A 19872-nucleotide genomic window follows, 5' to 3' on the forward strand; every position below is an offset into this window, starting at 1 on the left:
TATTTGAAACACTGAAGGGAAATAATTGACTCCTTTGTCTATTAAGCCAACAAATTAAACTTGTGTCCCACCACCACGTGAAAAGGAAACCCCACTAGAACTTACTCCTATAAAGGAGAGCCGATAATATTGGGCAGCAATAGCACGATTAAAGTGCTGATTTTAGTTAGGAAGTCTTAATTGTAATAATTAAAATTATGACATCTGAATGCTGAAAATTAAAATTATGACATCTGAATGCTGAAAATCACCACCCAGATAAAGTGAAAAAGCTAACAAGAGGGTGAAAACTATGAAGAACTGAAGGATTGAAGCTTTTGTGCAACAAAAATAAGAAACTGGTAATCAAGATCCTGCTCATTTTACAAATATTTATAACTAATTTGCGGGGGTCAGTTATAAAAAAGGCCAAATGAAAAAAAATATATTTAAAAAGGAGACTTGCCTTATGCGCCAGAATTGACAGATTTTATTTGTTTTTAAATACACGTAAGGTTTTTCTAAATTATTTTATTTATAGATTTTGTTGGTTTAGTTTATATTATTGTAAGACCCCGTTTGGACATGGTTTGAAACCTAGTTTCAAATCATGTTTGGACATACAATTTGAATATTTTAAGTTGTATTTTCTCTTATAGACATAAAAACCCCACAAATTGTGAAAACTATCAAAACATTCTCAATTCTTATACTATCTTACCAAATGAGCAAATCATAGTTTATAACAAAATTAGTACACTACTATAAGGTTTTTCTAAAAAATGCAACATCAATTAATCCAACTTTACTTCAATAAAATCGAAAATTTAACATGAATAGTAACGTAACTACTATTTAATATAATCTTTCCACATAAATTAAAGGTTGGTAGACATAAATAAAGATTGATGAGAGTTAATGAGATTGGTAAATGATTAATGTGGGTAATTGTTAAAAATATTTACCAATGTATGAGTTTTTTTTTACAAAATATTAACTTATGGGTTAAATTTTGTATTTAAAAAAGTTGAAAACATGATTTCAAACCCAAATCATGCTTTTTTGGATGATTTGGGTTCAAACTATGATTTCAAACCACAATTAAAAATTGATGGCTAAATGCTGGTTTGGAACAATGGTTACAAAATTGATGGCCAAACGCCTACTAAGTACTGAGCTTGAGTAATAGGCTTCAGCTAATTGCCCTTGGCCTCAAGTAAAACATTAGCCTATAGTATAATATAAAGTGGGGGTTTAGCACTTTGCAGACAGTGATACACAAAAATTGGCATCTTCTTTGTCGTCTCTCATAAATCTCACTGTTTCTAGCTCTTGACTTTTTGCCTTCTCTCTTTTTCTCTATCTTCTTCTTTCTTTTATACATGCGACCACATTTGTTTTATCAAAACTAGTGTTTTTCTTTCAACAACTCCCATACTGTCTTGTTTCTCGGAGAAGCACAGTATGTGGAGAAGAAGAGGAAATAGTTACCTCATTTTGCTAGTCTGTCACTTAGCTGTCTTCCACTGCTTACTCATCACTTGTTCAACTGCTTGTTCCAGTGGCAATTGCCAGGTAACTCTCTCTCTCTTCTTGCTATATTCCCTTATCTTTACAAGAAGTTGTAGAGAAAAAACACTTATTTTTTTGTATGTGAAAGCAATTCTTGTATGAATTGGTGAACCCCATGTTGCAGATCCGTGCAATTTTGAATTTTGATTTGTGGGTTTCAGCTGAAATTTGATGAATATTACTACAGCTTTTAGATTCATGTGCTTCGGCTACGGATTGTGGAGCAGCTTTATACTGTGGTAATTGCCCTGAATTGGGAAAGAATCAGCCTTTTTGTATTAGAGGACAAGCTATTGAACCCACTTCCGTTGTAAGCTTCTTCCTCCTTTCTTTACTATGCTCTGAAGTGTTTTTTTTTTTTTTTTTTTTGGTGAAAAAGTATGAAGTGTTTATGTTTTTGTTCTCTGTTTTTTTGACTTGGAAATGGGCAGATTAGTGGATTACCCTTCAACAAATACTCATGGCTGGTGACCCATAATGCCTTTTCAATTGTAAATGCACCATTATTGACAGGCCCTCAGAGAATTACTTTCTATAATCAAGAAGACACTGTCACTAACCAATTGAGAGTATGTTGTTCCTTATTATTGTGCAACTTCATTTTTTCCAGGATATGAGTTTATATGCTGTTGACACAACTGTTGTTTGTTTCATGTATTTTTTTTTTTTAAGAATGGAGTCAGGGGATTGATGCTGGATATGTACGATTTCGAGAACGATATATGGCTCTGTCACTCGTTTCGTGGCCAATGTTACAACTTCACTGCCTTTGTAATGCTGCTATAAAATCCCTCTCTTCTTTTTGCTTTTGAGTCGCTCTTCCGATGTTAATAGATAAAATGTGCTTTCTTTAGGAACCAGCAATCAACACTTTGAAAGAGGTGGAAGCATTTTTGAGCGCAAATCCTACGGAAATAGTTACCATCATAATTGAGGATTATGTGCATTCCCCAAAGGGTTTAACAAGGGTATTTGCTGATGCGGGGTTGGATAAGTATTGGTTTCCTGTTTCTAAGATGCCGAGAAAGGGTGCTGATTGGCCCACCGTGAATGACATGGTTAAACAGAATCACCGTTTGTTGGTTTTTACCTCTGATTCCTCCAAGGAAGCTGCTGAAGGAATTGCTTATCAGTGGAGATACATGGTTGAAAATGAGCGTAAGTACTAAATCAATGTGCTCCTTTGGTGGTTCTGGTTTGTGGGTTGGTTCTAGGAGCGGCAAACAGGGGGTTCGGATATGGAGGGGTCAAAAACGGATAAAATTTCCGACCCGCTCATATTTAACATGGATAAAAAAAATGGGTTAACCACAGATTATATGAATATCCATATTATCCATGATAAGGTGAGAACACAAGCTAAATGCCAAAATAAGTTAGACTCCAGAAAGCAAGAACACATGAAAAATAACAAGCAGATAAATGGGTATTGATAATATGGATATCCATATTATTCATCTGGATATCCATTTTTTAGTGGATAGTATGGATAATATCCATATTTGATCCATTTTTAAAAATTCAGTTATCCAACCATGTCTAATGGGTCGGATTGGATGGTTACTTGTTCTTTTTAACTGTTTTGCCAGCCTGATCATATGTGGTAATAATGTTTCAGCTGGAGATCCCGGCGTGGTGCCTGGTGCATGCAACAGTCGTAAGGAATCGAAGCCACTTAATTCCAGAAGTGCGTCTCTGTTTCTAATGAACTACTTCCCCACAGTTGCTGTACAAAACGGAGCCTGCAAAGAGCATTCAACTCAACTTGATGATACGGTCGGTGCCTGTTACAAAGCAGCAGGCAACATGATGCCCAATTATGTGGCAGTAAACTTTTACATGGTATGAAAATATTTAATGGTTACTGATGCTATTGCAAAATTACTACTCTCCTCTGTCCCGAAAAGAATGTCACCTTTCTATAATTAGAAATAACTGAACTTTAAAATTTTCCTTGTGTCCTTAATGAAATGATTATAGCCACAGACCTTAGATATGTGGCACCATTTGATTAGGCACAAAGTTTAAGAAATAAAAGGACTTCTGAAATTTGCAGTCTAAAACAAACATTAGATTTTTTTTTTCCAAGTGCTTAGTCAAACGGTGCCACATAAATTAGGCACCATAAATTGGGAAGGACGGAGCATAAATTTTCAAACGTTGACTGATGAAAAATAAATCCTGCAGAGAAGTGATGGAGGAGGAGTTTTTAATGTTTTAGATCAAATGAACGGTCAGACGCTATGTGGTTGCCCAACGGTCACGGCATGCCAGGTTTTTCCGTCTTTTCTCAAATATTTGATATGTGGATAATTGTTTTAGAACTGTAAACATGTGTTAATGTGGGAAAGGCTCACCCTATGAATAGAATTAGGCGGAAGAACCATAATTGAACTTCTCTTTTATTAGCTGATTCTGAGTTTGAATTATGTGGCCTGTAAGTGATACAATTTTTTCAATACGACAGTAGAGAAAGTAACGTACTTCTCTGTCCAGAAAAAAAGTTGAAGTCCACAATAAGAAATAAATTCGAGACGAGAAATAGCATAGTACTACTTATGTGATTTATCAGATCACAGGAGCTATCAATTGCAACTTCTTTTTCTGTGAATCTAAGCAAATTTGGTGTATTATTCACTGTAGAAGTAGTGGGCCCATGATCTTTAACATTCTGCTTGCATGAATAGATATTTTTTTTATAATTAGCAGGAGAGTTGACTTGCACCATTTTTTGCCTCTATATGGCCAAAAAGCTCTTATCAGGATGTTGTCTTCCTAGTCTCCTTTTAACCTGTCTCTCAAAATAAAAATGTGCAATAAGAAGACAACCCAGGAAGATCTGACCTTAAACATGTTGATCAGTTGCGTGATCTTTTGATACTTATATTGATAAAATTTCAAAAAGATTTGTTGGGGGAGGATATTGGCATGGTTGAACCAAAAATTCTCTTAACATTGACCTGGTTACTTAGTTTGTTTAGCCGTAATTAAATAAACAGCTTTCATCTTCATGGATATTGCAAATATTCTGAGGGATCTATTAGAGGTAGATTTAAGCTTAAACAGTTTTGTTGGTCAAACAATTCTTCAATAATATAGGGTCATCACTGATATTCTCTGCAACAGGCTTTAAGAAGTACATATCTCAATATAAAAACCTTCGACATGCTTGACAGTTTCTTCTCGGATGACATATCTGAGCAAGTGTGATTACCACTCTGTTGGTTCCTAAGGAAATATCTTAGCTTGGTTTCACTTTGTTATTAAGTGAATAGTTGTTTGTGATTTACTAGAGCCATACATGAGACCATAAGTTTACTTTTCCATTTCTGAAAATAGAATCAAGAAAAATGTTCTATTATGAACTCATGAATTATGCAGCCTCAAAGTTGTTTCCAAAAATGATCACTGAAGAACTTATGCTTAAATGGGCCTTTTTTTTTGCAGGCGGGAACACATTATGGAGTTTGTAGGAATATTAGTGCAGCGAATGCAGCTCCAACAGCAACCAATCCTTCTGGAATGTTTTCTGGGTCCGTGCAATTAACAGGCCATGCTTCAGCAATCCATTTTTCCAGTATCAGATACCTATTTTCATTGTTTTCTGTAATGATGTTTCTATTATGAGAAGAAAGAAAAAGAGTTTTACGCAGACGTTTACATGAGTTTCATCCGTGGATGCTCGATTTCTCCTATATTTTCATGTGTATATTTTTGGAGTCGGAATAGGTACAGTATACACTAGAGTCCCACTTCGGCATGTTAGAGACAATGAACATTCAGCTTGAAGTTTTCCTAGTAAAAATGAACTCGTGATTTTTATGGAGGAGTTTGCGTAGAAGTAGGCAATGGACTGCAGAAGAGTAATCAATATGTAGCAGGTGTTTTTATCGCGACCCAAGTCATTTTCTAGCTGCCAGTTCTTTTCCTTCGATATGTTGACGGGGGTGGTCTTATTTTTCAAGTGAATTTTGTTTAGTTTCCAGAAAGGAAATGTAACTTTTCTCCAGTCACATTAGTAAGTGACCTTGTGATTGTGCTATGCTGTTGCTCTGAGTTTCTTGAATTAGTTTGATAATTGAAGATGTCATGCATGAAAGCTGTTGTCTATTAGGAGGAGGTGATAACTGAAAATTCTTGGGTAATTCAACTATTTTCATTCGATTTTCGGTTGAGTGGTTTCTTTTTTTAACAATGTGACGCTGATCTTGCTTCCAGACCAAGCCTGGAGTGGTTCCAACGTTTTGCCTTGTTGCAACATGTGTTTTTTATTCCTTTAGGGTAAATTTATTTAGTCATTTTTTGGGATTGACAATATGGTTCTATGGAGAGTTTCAGAACAGATATACTATTCCTAAATTCATATTGTTATCTGGATGGTGATAAGTCCAAAGTGGAGTTAAGTGGTTCTGGGGCTTTATTTGATGGGGGCGGGTTGGGTTGTGGGGTTGGTGGGCTGAGCCGGTCATCAACAACAACATATCCAGTGTATTCCTACATAGTGGGATCTGGGGAGGGTAGAGTGTACGCAGACCTTACCCCTACTTTGAGAAGGCTGTTTCCGGTAGACCCCCGACTCAAGAAAAGGTGTCAAGACAACAATAATAATAGGCAGTAATAACAACATATAATAAGATAAATGACGTTAAAGAAAGAAAGAGAGAAACAAGCAAGCTAAAGGGCTGAGCCGGTCAACATTATTAAAAATTAATTAGATTAGTTAATTAAATATGATAACCAAATTAAAAGCTGCCATGTGTTTAATGAGATGGGGGTGTTAGCAATAATGGTATTTTAGACCCCATAGGTAGACGGCATGGGTATTTGGGGGCTCAAAGGTGGATGGAGGATATTTTTGCACTAATCGTACTAGTTCGAGGGTATTTTAGACCCTTTTCCGATGATACATTCGAATCACTTTCTGGTTAAGTAACTTACACCAAGAGGAGCTGGCAATTGTTATGGTGCTTCCTTGGTGGACTAAGTTGAATTCTTTCCTAAGGCACATCATGTTCCTAATCGTTTCTACCTAAAGTTTTAAAATGCTTTGGCTTTTATACTATCAATTGATGTAAGTCAAACTATTATTTATTAGTTAACTTTACTCTGACACCTCATTTCTTCATCTTCTCTTCAGGTTTTTATTCAGGGCAGTTCATGTATTAGTTGTGTTCAATGAATGATGATGTCAATCATGCAATCTTTTTCGTCTTTCCAACGTTTCTGCTTGTGGTGTAATCACTATTAACATCATGCAGTTTAGCCACTTTCCAGCTTTGAAAATTAAACTAGAATATGATAGATTCACATGTTAGACCACTATAATACTATTCTAAGGTTTCTCTCGTGTGACACTACTATGCTCCATAGTGGAATCATTGTTCGTCTAAAGCATTAGACAAATCCTAAACATCGCCACTGATGTCAGATGAAGTTTCTATGGTAGTAAGGCTACGTTTACTAATAAGAGACACACACAGATTTGTTATGTCTGCGTCTCTGGGCGCTCTAATTAAAACGGAGAGTTTAAGTTGTATGCACTTATGGTGTATGAAATATCTACACAATTAGATCATTTAGAAGGTGATTACAGGTAAATTTTTATGACAAATATTAATAGGCGAAATAGCCTTTAAATGTCTCTAGCAGAAGGATCTTTTCAGAAGCCGTGCTGCAGGAAATCGTCCAAACAAAAACAAAGGAGAACCACAAAAACAATCTGTACAAAGTATTATTGTTCAATGCAACAATTGACAAGCTGTACACAAGATATAGTTGCAATAACAATCCAGGTGGATGATCCCTTAAGAGAAAGGTCACACGGGGACTTCTGGCTTGTCAAAATACAGCAATATCAGGCAGGATTCCTTTAGGTTGTATCTGTAGAGCTGGGCTAATAGTGACTAGGCCAATAAAGCAGTCCACAGTAACCCTCATGCCCCATGCATTAATAGACTCTAGCTTCCGGCATTTATTTACCAAAGCTAGAAGCCCATTCTCAGTTACATGACGACACCCCCAAAGCACAATAGTCTGCAAAACAGATAGACAAGTATTAGTATCTTAAAAATCCCTTATTACAGTGGAGAAAGTAAAACAAAGAGGTAAGAAACTGCTAGTGAATTGGTGATGCATTTGAAGAGGTGCAACCTTAGGTGTGGAATTTTCGGAGACTTACCTTCAAGTGTGGGCAGCTACCAGCAATAGCAAACAAGGATGTGTCTGTTATGAATGTACCACCGATATTCAGATGCTGTAGAGAATTAGCTCTGGAGATCTATCAAAAAAAGAAAAAAAAAAAAAAGAGGCAATAGACTAGTAGAACTTTTCATAAGCAGCTAATTTCACCCAAAAGTACAGGTCAGGTAAAGCCTAACTCGCATCAGAACAACAAATGAAATTCACCAACTTTACACTTAATCATCCCCTATAGATTGACTAACTATTGAAGCAGCTTCACTGGGTTCAACAAGTCATCAAAATGCATGAATATTGGTGTACAATTGCAGCCTCCAGAGATATAGTTGCAAGGAACAAAGAACATTAACCTTCTACTCGGGATTTTGGTGTACAATTCTTTCCAATCTTCCGTTGGTTTTGTTAATGTAATGGAAGCTTGAGATCGGGAGTTTGACCTTGTCTAGTGCCCTAGAAATGGGGGAGAAGTTGATGGCTATGGGAGCATGGGATAGTAGGGGGGATGCGAGCAGCATGTGGGATAGGACGGCCAGTTACATTAAGGAAGCAGCTAAAGATGTACTGGGGGTCTCAAGAGGCCGCCGTGGTGAGCACCAAGGGGATTGGTGGTGGAATGGAGAAGTGCAAGGGAAGGTGGAAGCAAACAAACAGGCGTATGTGAAGTTGGTAGACAACAAGGATGATGAAGAGAAGCGGATGAACAGGGATAAGTATAAGATGGCGAGAAAGGAGGCGAAGTCGGCGGTCTCGGCGGCAAAAACGGCAGCCTTCGAACGCCTTAATGCAGAACTAGAGGACCGAGGTGGGGATAAGAAGTTGTTCAAGCTTGCCCAGGTGAGAGAGAGGAAGGCACGCGATTTGAATCAAGTGAAGTGCATCAAGGTCGAGGATGGCAAAGTGCTGGTGGAGGAAGCCCACATTAGAAGGAGATGGCAATCACACTTTCATAAACTCTTGAACGAAGAAGGGGACAGAGACATTGTGTTGGGAGATTTGGAGTACTCCGATAGGCGTCGCGACTTTGGATATTGTAGGAGTATAAAGGTTGAGGAAGTTAAGAGAGTTGTTCATAGGATGCACAGGGGAAGAGCGACCGCACCTCACGAGATCCTGGGAGAATTTTGCAAGAGTGCGGGCAGGGTAGGCTTGGAATGGCTGACTGGGTTGTTTAATGTCATTTTCAAGACGGCAAAGATGCCCGAAGAATGGAGGTGGAGTACAATGATTCCCTTGTATAAGAACAAGGGCGACATTCAAAGCTGCAAGAACTATAGAGGTATCAAGCTGCTAAGTCACACTATGAAAGTGTGGGAAAGGGTGGTGGAGATGAGGGTGAGGCGAGGTGTGTCTATTTTAGAGAACCAGTTCGGATTCATGCCGAGACGCTCGACTACAGAAGCCATTCATATTGTAAGGAGATTGGTGGAGCAGTATAGGGAGCGGAAGAGGGACTTGCACATGGTATTCATCAACCTAAAAAAGGCTTACGACAAAGTTCCGAGAAAAGTTCTTTAGAGATGCTTGGAGGCTAAAGGTGTACTTGTGGTGTACATTAGAGCGATAAAGGACATGTATGATGGAGCCAAGACCAGCGTAAAGACAGTGGGAGGAAACTCGGAGCACTTCTCTGTTCTGATGGGGTTGCACCAGGGATCAGCTCTTAGCCCGTTTTTATTTGCCTTGGTGATGGATGGATTGACGCGACAAATACAAGGTGAGGCGCCTTGGTGTATGTTGTTCGCGGATGACATAGTCTTGATTGACGAAACTCGTAGCGAAGTTAACGCTAAGCTGGAGGATTGGAGACAGACGTTGGAGTCTAAGGGATTTAAGTTAAGTAGGACCAAGACAGAGTACTTGGAGTGCAAGTTCAGTGGCGTACCATATGAGGCTGACGAGGAAGTGAGGCTTGGTACCCAGCCATCCAGAAGAAAGGAAGTTTTAAGTATCTTGGGGCTATTATTCAGGGAGATGGGGAGATCGACGATGATGTTTCACATCGTATTGGTGCAAGATAGATGAAATGGAGGCTCGCTTCTAGAGTCTGTGTGACAAGAAAGTGCCACCAAAACTTAAAAGCAAGTTCTACAAAGTGGTGGTTAGACCGACTTTGCTGTACGGGGCGGAGTGTTGGCCAATCAAGAAATCTCACGTTCAGAAGATGAAAGTCGCGGAAATGCGAATGCTGCGGTGGATGTCTAGCCACACTAGGAAGGATAGGATTAGGAATGAAGATATCCGGAGCAAGGTGGGAGTGGCATCGATGGAGGACAAGATGTGGGAAGCGAGGCTGAGATGGTTTGAACATGTCAAGAGGAGAGACACAGATGCCCCAGTGCGGAGGTGTGAGAGGTTGGCTATGGACGGTTTCAGAAGAGGTAGAGGTAGGCTAAAGAAGTATTGGGGAGAGGTGATTAGATAGGACATGACGCAGTTTTAGCTTACCGAGGATATGACCTTAGATAGGAGGTTGTGGAGGACTCAGATTAGGATAGAAGGTTAGGAAGTAGTCTCGCTTACTTCTTTCGTCCTAGTAGTTGTAGTTTGCTCATTCGTTTATTGCCATCTGATTTCTGCTTATATTGTTGGGTCTTGTACTTCGAGTATCTTATTTATTTATGGTAGCTACTGTTTATCATGACTCTCTCGCTTTTGTTGCTTCTCGTTTTCATATTGTTTTGTTATGCTTGTCCTTATCTGATCTTTTGTATTGTTCTCTTTTGAGCCGAGGGTCTTTCGGAAACAGCCAAGGTGAGGATAAGGTTTGCGTACACTCTACCCTCCCCAGACCCCACATTGTGGGAATTTACTGGGTATGTTGTTATTGTTGTTGTTGTTGAAGTGTAACAGATTTAAAATGTGAAGAAATCTCTTTCCCTCTGATTAGTATATGATGTCCTTGCTTATTCTAAAAGCAATTGTTAAGTACACATTGAGGTAACCAAATAGCTCCAATTAGACATAAATCTCTAAGACAATAACATCTAACTAGACCAACTTAATATTTCAGATCAAGGACACGATAAACAATGAGGATGACATACCAGTTGAACAACACCTGCATCTGTGATCCCGGTAGTGCCCCATAAAGATAGTGATGATAGATTGCTAATACATTTAGCAGTTGACAATTGGTACAGCCCGCGATCTGTTATTTGACAACCCCAACGGCTCCTTGAACTTAAGATAGCAAACAAGTCAGAACAGTATAACACATAAGACCTCCCTTATCATCATGGTATTGCATTTTTTAACACTAAAGATCCAAAGTTGAGACAACCAAAAAGGTTGTAGACATTTGTGCATTGACAACTAATAATAATTGTTGTAACTCAATCGAGTCTTGCAGAAATAGGATCAAATATAGAGCTTCAAATATATGCTGTTGGGACGGGGTAGCTAGCTCTCTAATACTAGTAACTCCACATGATTAGATGTCTTCATCGATCTAGTGCAGCGGCGCATCTAGCATACCAAGTGTGGTGGATCTATTAATGGTACATATAGTCTAGACCTACCCAATTTTCAAAAATTGAAGTGAAAGGACGGCTTTTTTGCTTTGCTCATCTATCATACTTGAGATAGATTGATTAAAAGAGAAATTGATTACTCTGATTGCAGGATTTGAAAAGAAGACTATCAATAGTCTAACATCTCTATAGAAGATTCAATGAATCTTATTAAAGCTAGTCCAAGAAAGTCACTTCTCCTTCAATGTATTTTTGTTACTAATATAAGCATTCTCACTTCTATTAGCTCAAAGTCCTGATCAAATTACTTGTTGCCCTTTTTAAAGATATATAAACCCCTGAGTCCTAATGTAAATGAAAGAGAGTGCTTTTATCATAAATTGACAAATGTACCATAGCTGATCAAAGTTCATTTAAAGAGTGCAATGAAAGGAAATAAATTTACTTGTTACAAAATTTTACAGAGCAAAGGCATATAGAAAGAAAAAAAGTCATACATATCCAGTTCTTTGAGACTGTAAGCATGAAGGACAAGGCGAGTGGTAGAATCATCATTCACTTTCCACCCTGAAAAACTCAATCTTTCTCTTCTTGCCAGGGATTCTTTCACCCCTTGTCTCCATTTCTTGCACACAGCGCTGGTCCTACAACATGTACCAAAAACCATAAATAAACACAAGAGCAAGAGAAAAAAAAAAAAAAAAAAAAAAAAAAAAGGAACAAAATAAAAAGCTGAAAATTAGCAAAATTAACTGAGCCAAATCCTTGAAACAAGTAAGCATAGCAAATATGTGAGCCAAGAGGTCAAAGGGGAGTCTATCAATCGGCCTGTCTTGATCATCTAGTTCCTCAACCCCCTTTCGCTTCATCGAAATAAAAGCTGAAAAACGAAATCACAGAAATAACAAGGTGCTTCAAAATTCAACAAAACTCACAAAGACAATTCAATTCAAGAAGAAGAAGGAGAAGGCGTCGAAGTTATGTAAGCTGTGGAACAGAGAAATAATAATAAAATAAAAAATCTGTAGGAGAGAGAAACAAGACGATGGAAATAAAGTGTGGTCATATTTCGTCATGTTATATTCACCTTTTAACGTAGTACGGTGTCTTTCTAGATGCAGTAGCTTTTAGAATCTTCTTAAAGGATTCGGCCTGTAAGCCTGTAACTGACTCAGATGGATTTAGTAAACTTGCTCGTCATTTTAGTCGAAATATGAGAACATCTGTAATAATTGCAGATGATGGCCTGACTAAAATTCAAAAAGTTTACCTGAATCTAATAATTTTAACTGTTAGTCGGTACAAATGAAATTGTTTATCACTGACTAATTTACAAAAATTTACAAAGGTATTTATGTTTATTTTAGATGTACAGTAAAGTATACCCTCCTAAAATAGTGTGCAAGTTGTGCAAGTATTGTGTCTTTGCGTAATCGTAACTCAGGACACCTTTGATTGTTAGTTTCGTTAATAACGTCACGTTTAGCTTTCGTATATAGAGCCCGTTTGGATTGGCTTACAGCTTAAAGCTGTTTGCAGCTTATAAGCTGAAAAAAATAAGTTGGGGTAGTCCAACTTATTTTTTTTGGCTTATAAGCTGTTTTCAGCTTATAAGCTGCTTTAGATAAACTAAGTCAAATGGGTCCAATTATTTTTTTGAGCTTATTTTAAGCATAAAATGACTTTAAGCTGGTCAGTCAAACACTCAAAAAAGCTGAAAACAGCTTATAAGCCAACTTATAAGCCAATCCAAACGGGCTCATAGACTGATTTGGGCATTACACGTGGTTATGCGTTGCCGTTCTTCTTTGCAAGGAACTCTTTTTTTCCCTTTCCATTTGGATGTTATCTTATTGACTTTTGTTATTTATTAGTATTAGAAATGTATATGTTCCTTGATCAATTGTGTAAACTAACACGCTTTGGTTCCTTTTCTTGTTTAATTAGATGCTTATCCTAAAAATAAGTCAATCGAAGTTGTTTTTATTTGTATACTAGTGAATTTATCCGCACTTCGCGCGGTCATAAAAAAAAATTACTAAATAATATATAGATAAAAAGGTGTGTGTATATATATGGTAACAATTTTCATACTTCAAGGAATTGCATGTTTAAATCAAAAGTAAAAAACAATATTACATGTGAGATGTTGTCCTTTAAAAAAAGTTTATAGATGACCCGATTTTTATAAACAGGCTATTTGTAAAGTTGATATGTTTTCTCAATCAATTATCTCTTTAGTATATATTTAATATATTTACGTATCTAAGTTAGGATCTTTAAATATATTTCGAGAGTTTCTCCTTACATAAAAAAGAATATAAAATAAAGGGAAAATGGCGGTTCTAGTCCCTGTATTATTGGCTTATTATGATTTTGGTCCTTGTATTATTGTACTAAGCACATTTAACCCATAATTAAATAGAGTGTAATTTTAGTCCTTATCCATTAACACCGTTAACTTTTGATATCTTCAAGAAAAAATATTACACGTACTCGACCGTTTTTATAAATACTCAGACCTACAATTTGATTCCCTAAAGAGAAACGTTAGAAATTCACATGTGATCATCTTCTTAAGAAGTGAAAGAACACAATATTTATTCTTGCAATTTACTTCAACTTTAACATAAATACACCATTTCTCAAAGTAATACATGTTTGTGTTTATTCTCCCTCCACACCCATGTTGCTTTATATTTATCAATTCTCACGTCATACGTATTTTTTGGTAGTTCTTGAAACTTAAACATAACAAACACCAAATGAATGATGTATTTCAATCACTAAAATTTATTCCTTTTAAGCAATCAATTATAGATTTTGAAACTTGATTAGTAGTTAGCACACTTCCAATCATAAGTTACTAATTTGAACCAAAAGAAAATTACAAACTTACAACAATCAGAAAGTTATATACAAATTAAGCTCGAGATCATAGGAAAAAATAAAGAAAGACGAAAATAATACAATACACACATCGTTACGACCTTAATCATTAAAAAATGAAACTGAAAAATACGAAATCAATACGTATCTGAAAAATACGAAATCAATAAGTATTTTATTCCTTTTAAGCAATCAATTATAGATTTTAAAACTTGATTAGTAGCTAGCATGCTTCCAATCATAAGTTACTAATTTGAACCAAAAGAAAATTACAAACTTACAACAATCAAAAAGTTATATAAAAATTAAACTCGAGATCATAGGAAAAACAAAGAAAGACGAAAATAATACAATACACACATCGTTACGACCTTAATCATTAAAAAATGAAACTAAAAAATACGAAATCAATACATATTTTTCCAAGCTCTTGTCGATATTCCCTCTCACAAGTCGATCATCATCAAGAGCTTTCTTCGTCTTCAAGTCAAACAAAAGTATGAATATAGTACTGGAGTGAAAATAGAGGACAACTTTGGGTAGAGTGTCATGAACAAAAAATATGAGTTTATATAGATAAAAATGGAGAAATACCATAACGCATCTTAATCTTTCAAATTAAATATTTGGGGGTTATGAATATGAAAACTTGAAAAGCATGAAAGTTATAAATATTATTAAAGTAGAAATTAAATCGGTGAGTTATGAAGATAAAAATGCAAAGCAAATAAAGGGTGAAAAAAGATAAATAAAGAAGAAAGAAAGATGCAAATGGTTTACGTGCTATAGTGCGTGGGGTCCGTTTGAGAAAACGGATGCTTTTTAGTAATGTTCTTTGCTTTTACTCATACATTTACTACAAATTAATCACATTAAAAGGGAATGATAAAAAAGGACATTACCCAAAGGTGGGCTGTTGTAGCTGCATTCATTTGTGAGGCTTTTTATAAGTCATTTATTTGATTTTTTATATAGAAATAACTCATAAAAAATTTTAAAAAAGGAGAAAAAAGATAAATGCCAATGGAGGCCATAGAGAGGTGCCACATAGGATTGTCTATGCCTAGCTTTAGATTATATATAGATTGGGATTGACAAAATCCAACTTATGGGTAGTTTTTTGAATAATTTCTCACAAGTTTAATATATTATAAACAACGAATTTCTATCTATGATCTTATATTGATATATAGTAAAATCGATATTTGTGACATGGTTCAACACTAGAATCTTGGATATGCGAGTACAAAATGTAACTTTCTTTGTCCCATTTTATGTGCCACATCTTTGTTTTGATCCATTCCAAACGAGTGACATATTTTTGCATTTAAAAATGATTTAATTCTAAACTGTTCATGTTATCCTTAATGAAACTATTTTTATAGTCATAGAAATGTCTATTATGTTTTAGACGACAAGTTAAAAAAAAAAATTCTTAAATTTCATGTCCACTCCAATATGGTGACATAAAATGGGACGACATGAGTAGTATTTAATAGATAAATTAGGTTTGAGATGATGGTATTTTCCTTTAATTATTTAACGATGTTTAATCTAAGTATCATAATTAAAAATTAAGATAGATTTCAAGGTTTGGATTCAACTCTCATCAGTTCTCTATTTGGTTAGTAGTTACAAGTCGATCGTGCTGAGCACGGGCCCCAGCATTAAAATGAACAGTAATTACTACGTGCTACTCGTGTAAGGATAGATTTTGATTTTCAAAGTTTTGGGTTGCTTCATGGCTTTGAGATTTCATATATACTAAATTGTATAATGTAATTAATTTTTAATACAAACAAACCTATCATTCAAAAAAAAATACTAATTCCTATTTCGTAATAACAACATAATTAATTCTTGCATAACTTACTTTAAAACCAAAAAACCCCTAAGTGAATGAACGATGCAGGAGAGAAAGTCATTACGTATTAGAAAAACAAAATAATACTCATCATAGCCATAGGATTTGAAACAAAATTCCATAAAGGATTTTTAATTTATAGGGGTGCAAAAACTTTCAGAATTGAAAGAAAAATAGGCAAAATAAGCGATAAAACTTCCAATTTGGTCGGTGATGGGGTTAACAAAACATGGATCCCACAAGTTCCACCTACAGATGACATCATCAACTTTTGAAGTGTATTTAAAGTCCCCAAACTTGGAAATATTTACCAATTTATACGTCGCTAATAATGGAATAAATTGAAGTACAAGGGCAAATTAGAGCTTTAGAAAGGGCCACACATTAGTTGGCTTGGGAAAAGGGCAATTCGTAGGAATGGCCCCTCATTCGGGGTGGTCTTTAATTTTTATCACTCAAATTGTTGGTCTTTAATTTTTATTATTCACGTAAAAATCCTGAGATTTTGGGTTCGAATTACGATTTCGGTATAAAAATAAAAAATAATTTCACAAGATAAGGCTTGGGAAATGTTATATCGGATCAGGCATAAGCGCCTTAAGGCCAAACTAAAGTTATATCGGATCCGACATAAATTTTATGTCTTAAGGCAATTTTATGCCTTAACATCTCCTCTCTCTAACTTTCTCTCTCCTCTTCCCTTCACCATTCAGATCTGAGATTTAGATCAGATTAGATCTGATATCTGATATTTCAGATCCTTTTCCGGCCACTATCACATTCAGGTAATACCGGCGACCAGGTAACGCCGGCGACTTTTCTGGCTACATTTACTTTGCTTTCGCTTTTTCCTTTTTCTTCTCCTCTTCTTCTTCTCTTCTACTTTTTTCCCTTTTTATCTGCCGGATAGCCGCTGGTCAGTCGCCGGCGAATTTTTCCGGCAGCTTTTCCGGGTTTTTTCGCTGTGAACAGTACATGTTATGACCCGTGTTTTCACACGTTTGGAAAGACTTGAATTACATTGGATTCTTGAGATATAAGATCAATTTGATATTTTGTTGAACATAGGAGTTATGCATGAAAGAATAGAGTCATGAAAGTGTGGGACAAGGTTAAGGGTAATTTTGGAATTTTGGAAATTAGTTTCGGGAATTACAAAATGTGATCCATAAGTATTGGGCTCAAAACATAATTGAAGCAAAGTGAGGCCCAAAATAGGGTGCTTGGCCGACCACTTTGGCTTGGTCCAAGCCCATTTTATGGGTCATGTGCTTGGTCATGTGACCAAGCACTTCAATACTTATATAATTGAATACTATGATAAGTATGAAAGGAGATAACCAAGAACAAAAAAATAGAAGAGGAGAAAGAAGAGGGTTTCGGGTTTGCTAGGAAAAAATAGGTACCAAAAATCTTGCTTCAAAAATTTATTTCTTGTTGATTTCCTACTAAGTCAAGGTTCCTTTGTAACTTGGTATAGTTGGATTGGAGTGGGGAGCATTAGAATCATCAAAGTGACTACATCTCCAAGTGAAGGAAACTTGAAGAAAAGGTATGAATTTCTACCTTTTTATTGTGTTGTGAAGTTTTGATTGTGTTGTAGTATATGGAAATGTGTTGATTGTATGAAGAAATGGAAGTTTGCAATGTGGGTTTGGTATATGGCTTGTAGCCGTGTGTATATGCATGTTGTATAGCCAAATTGTATTGAATTTATGTTATATTCTAGTTATGATTGTGATGAAAGGCATGTGGGAATTGAAAGTTGGATGAATTTAGTTGATATGGAAAAATAAGCATATGGCTGTGTGGTATGTTGGCTATGGAGTGGAATTGATTAAGTTTGTTTAGTGTATTGGAGTGTTGTTGTAATGCTTGGCATAGAAATGAAGTTAGAATGATATAAGTTTGTATTGAATTGGAATGTAGAAACTTATGTCGTTTTAGTATGATTTTCCGACATTAAGGAAATGAAGTTGTTTGGTTGTTAATGGTGATAATCATTGATGAATTTGGAAGTTGGAAACTTGTTATGGAATTGCATGCCAAAGATTTGATGTTTTGCATAAGTTAAGACTTTGGCGGACAATTGTATATTATGTATATCAAGTGTATATCTTAAGGCAATCGATATGAAATGTATCTAGAACTATATGGTGATGATCTTGATTGTTGATGAATGTGAAATTATTGATATTAGTGAAAGTTTGGATTGAAATGAAGGTTATGTCAACTTGTGAGAAAAATGTCTTGTTGAAGGATATTTGTGTTCTTAATGTTCTTTGTTGATGTTAATGTCGTCGTTTGGGTTGTTGTTGATGATTTCTAGCCGAGTTGAATTCTCGGGGTGCCATATGTATAGGGGAAGTGCTGCCGAAATTTCGGTAGCCAAATATGATTAAAGTTGTAATAATGGCATTAATAACTCACAATTGGTAAACTTGACCAATTGCAGTTTTTCGACGAAACAGGAAGTGAGTTTGGAAAGGCTTAAGGAGCGTGAAAGGTATGTAAAGCAAACTCAATTCTTCCCTTGGCATGCCCTTAGTGTGTTAGAGTCGGATCCGGGCCTCGAAGGACCTCTTGGCCCTCGGAATCCGCAAGACAAAATTTCAGTTTTTCCTTCAGTAGAATTGAACCATCTTTGATACGCTATTTCTTGAAATTATGCAACTTTGCTCCAAATTACTTGGAAAGTCATAGAATGTCTGTATAACCTTTTTAGGTGATACCATAAGCTTAGAGGGCATAATTTGAGCCCGCCGCCTTATTTGTCCCGAGGCGGGCCCACTATTTCCGGTTTTGCCCCTAATATGCTAAAGCTTACTTTTTAAGCGATTTTTGAAAGAAATGTTTTGATTACCTTACTAATCGCTTAAAGAATATTATTTTAAATATTCTATTAAATCTTATAAATTATTTTGACACTCGGAATGACTTCAGGAAGGTTATATTCCTGTAAATTATTATGATATCCGAATTGTATTAGTTCTGATTCCGTCCGACTCCATTGGATTTGTTTGGCTTTGATACGCTTCATCGAGTCTTTGAAACCATTTATGATATTTTTAAATTGCATTAGTCTCTCACTACTCCATTCGTGGATGTCCCAATGTTTCCCACACTGAGCCCGGGCCAGGATATGTTGTCAAGCGTAATTCTCTACATTGTTCGCCGCGTCCCGATGTGAGGGGGCAGGTATACGCGTACATGGGTCTGTGGAGTATGATGTGCCATGTCCGCCTATTCTGATCTGATCTGTTATGGCCATTTTGATATGACATTATATGATACGGGGCCACGCCCCTTTTTCTGATTCCTCTGTATAGTGGCACCAGCGTCGGGAGGGTGGCCACATTCTGTCTGCCGAGTCCCGTGGCAGGGACCGGATATGATATGATATGACATATGTTTTTGTACACATTCTATCTGATTTGGAAATATGCATTTGACACTCTGGATTTTGTACCCATTTTCTGTAATCATTATGATTTGACTTCTGTGATTCCGCTTTACATATTCAGTACATATTTCGTACTGACCCCCTTTCTTCGGGGGCTGCGTTTTCATGCCGCGCAGGTACGGACGACAGGTTTGCTGATCCGCACGTTTAGGATCCCATTTCTGCTATTTTGGGGCGCTCTCTTCTACAGAGCCCATCTTTTGGTACAGTCTGTCACTGCTATCTGGATATGTACTTTGTTCAGGGTATGACGGGGCCCTGTCCCGTCTTATGATTGCGATATGTTCTGTAGAGGTCTGTGGATACATCTGTGTGGGTTCTGTACATATGTTTGGGATGTTTTGTTATATGACAGCCTTATCGGCTTCTGTGTGCCAAGTCTGCTCTTCTGCTAAATTCTGTAGCATCCACTAATGTTATTATTATATTATTATTCT

The 19872-nt window shown here is 36.4% G+C and overlaps 2 protein-coding genes across 3 annotated transcripts; one reads left to right on the plus strand and one right to left on the minus strand.

The window, feature by feature from the left end:
- Window positions 1-1238: 1238 nt before the first annotated feature.
- Window positions 1239-5593, plus strand: LOC132623423 (PI-PLC X domain-containing protein At5g67130). The gene is made up of 8 exons (XM_060338186.1): window positions 1239-1554; window positions 1739-1861; window positions 1983-2120; window positions 2224-2322; window positions 2406-2709; window positions 3170-3393; window positions 3739-3825; window positions 4999-5593. Exons 1-8 carry the CDS (start codon window positions 1444-1446, stop codon window positions 5176-5178), a joined length of 1266 nt encoding a protein of 421 aa, XP_060194169.1. The 5' UTR covers window positions 1239-1443; the 3' UTR covers window positions 5179-5593.
- A 1530-nt stretch (window positions 5594-7123) lies between these two features.
- Window positions 7124-12460, minus strand: LOC132621566 (F-box protein At5g67140). 2 transcript variants are annotated; one of them, XM_060335889.1, is made up of 6 exons: window positions 12307-12460; window positions 11973-12099; window positions 11717-11863; window positions 10794-10929; window positions 7730-7828; window positions 7124-7584 (listed from the first exon to the last, which is right to left on the minus strand). In XM_060335889.1, exons 2-6 carry the CDS (start codon window positions 12086-12088, stop codon window positions 7390-7392), a joined length of 693 nt encoding a protein of 230 aa, XP_060191872.1. In that variant the 5' UTR covers window positions 12089-12099; window positions 12307-12460; the 3' UTR covers window positions 7124-7389. The 2 variants fall into 2 exon arrangements, with proteins under 2 accessions (XP_060191872.1, XP_060191871.1); XM_060335888.1 differs by lacking the exon at window positions 12307-12460 and having other exon boundaries at window positions 11973-12279.
- Window positions 12461-19872: the final 7412 nt, after the last annotated feature.

Source organism: Lycium barbarum, chromosome 12 (assembly GCF_019175385.1).
Source record: "Lycium barbarum isolate Lr01 chromosome 12, ASM1917538v2, whole genome shotgun sequence".
Classification (NCBI taxonomy): Eukaryota; Viridiplantae; Streptophyta; class Magnoliopsida; order Solanales; family Solanaceae; genus Lycium; species Lycium barbarum.

Excerpts from the sequence above, each read along its gene's own strand:
- LOC132621566 (XM_060335889.1), bottom strand. The coding sequence starts at position 12,088 with ATGAAGCGAAAGGGGGTTGAGGAACTAGATGATCAAGACAGGCCGATT. Across the intron at positions 11,864-11,972 it reads TGTTTCAAGGATTTGGCTCA|GACCAGCGCTGTGTGCAAGA; the intron begins GTTAATTTTGCT and ends TACATGTTGTAG. Across the intron at positions 7,585-7,729 it reads GTAGCTGCCCACACTTGAAG|ACTATTGTGCTTTGGGGGTG; the intron begins GTAAGTCTCCGA and ends TCTGTTTTGCAG.
- LOC132623423 (XM_060338186.1), top strand. The coding sequence starts at position 1,444 with ATGTGGAGAAGAAGAGGAAATAGTTACCTCATTTTGCTAGTCTGTCAC. Across the intron at positions 1,862-1,982 it reads CTATTGAACCCACTTCCGTT|ATTAGTGGATTACCCTTCAA; the intron begins GTAAGCTTCTTC and ends GGAAATGGGCAG. Across the intron at positions 3,394-3,738 it reads TGGCAGTAAACTTTTACATG|AGAAGTGATGGAGGAGGAGT; the intron begins GTATGAAAATAT and ends TAAATCCTGCAG.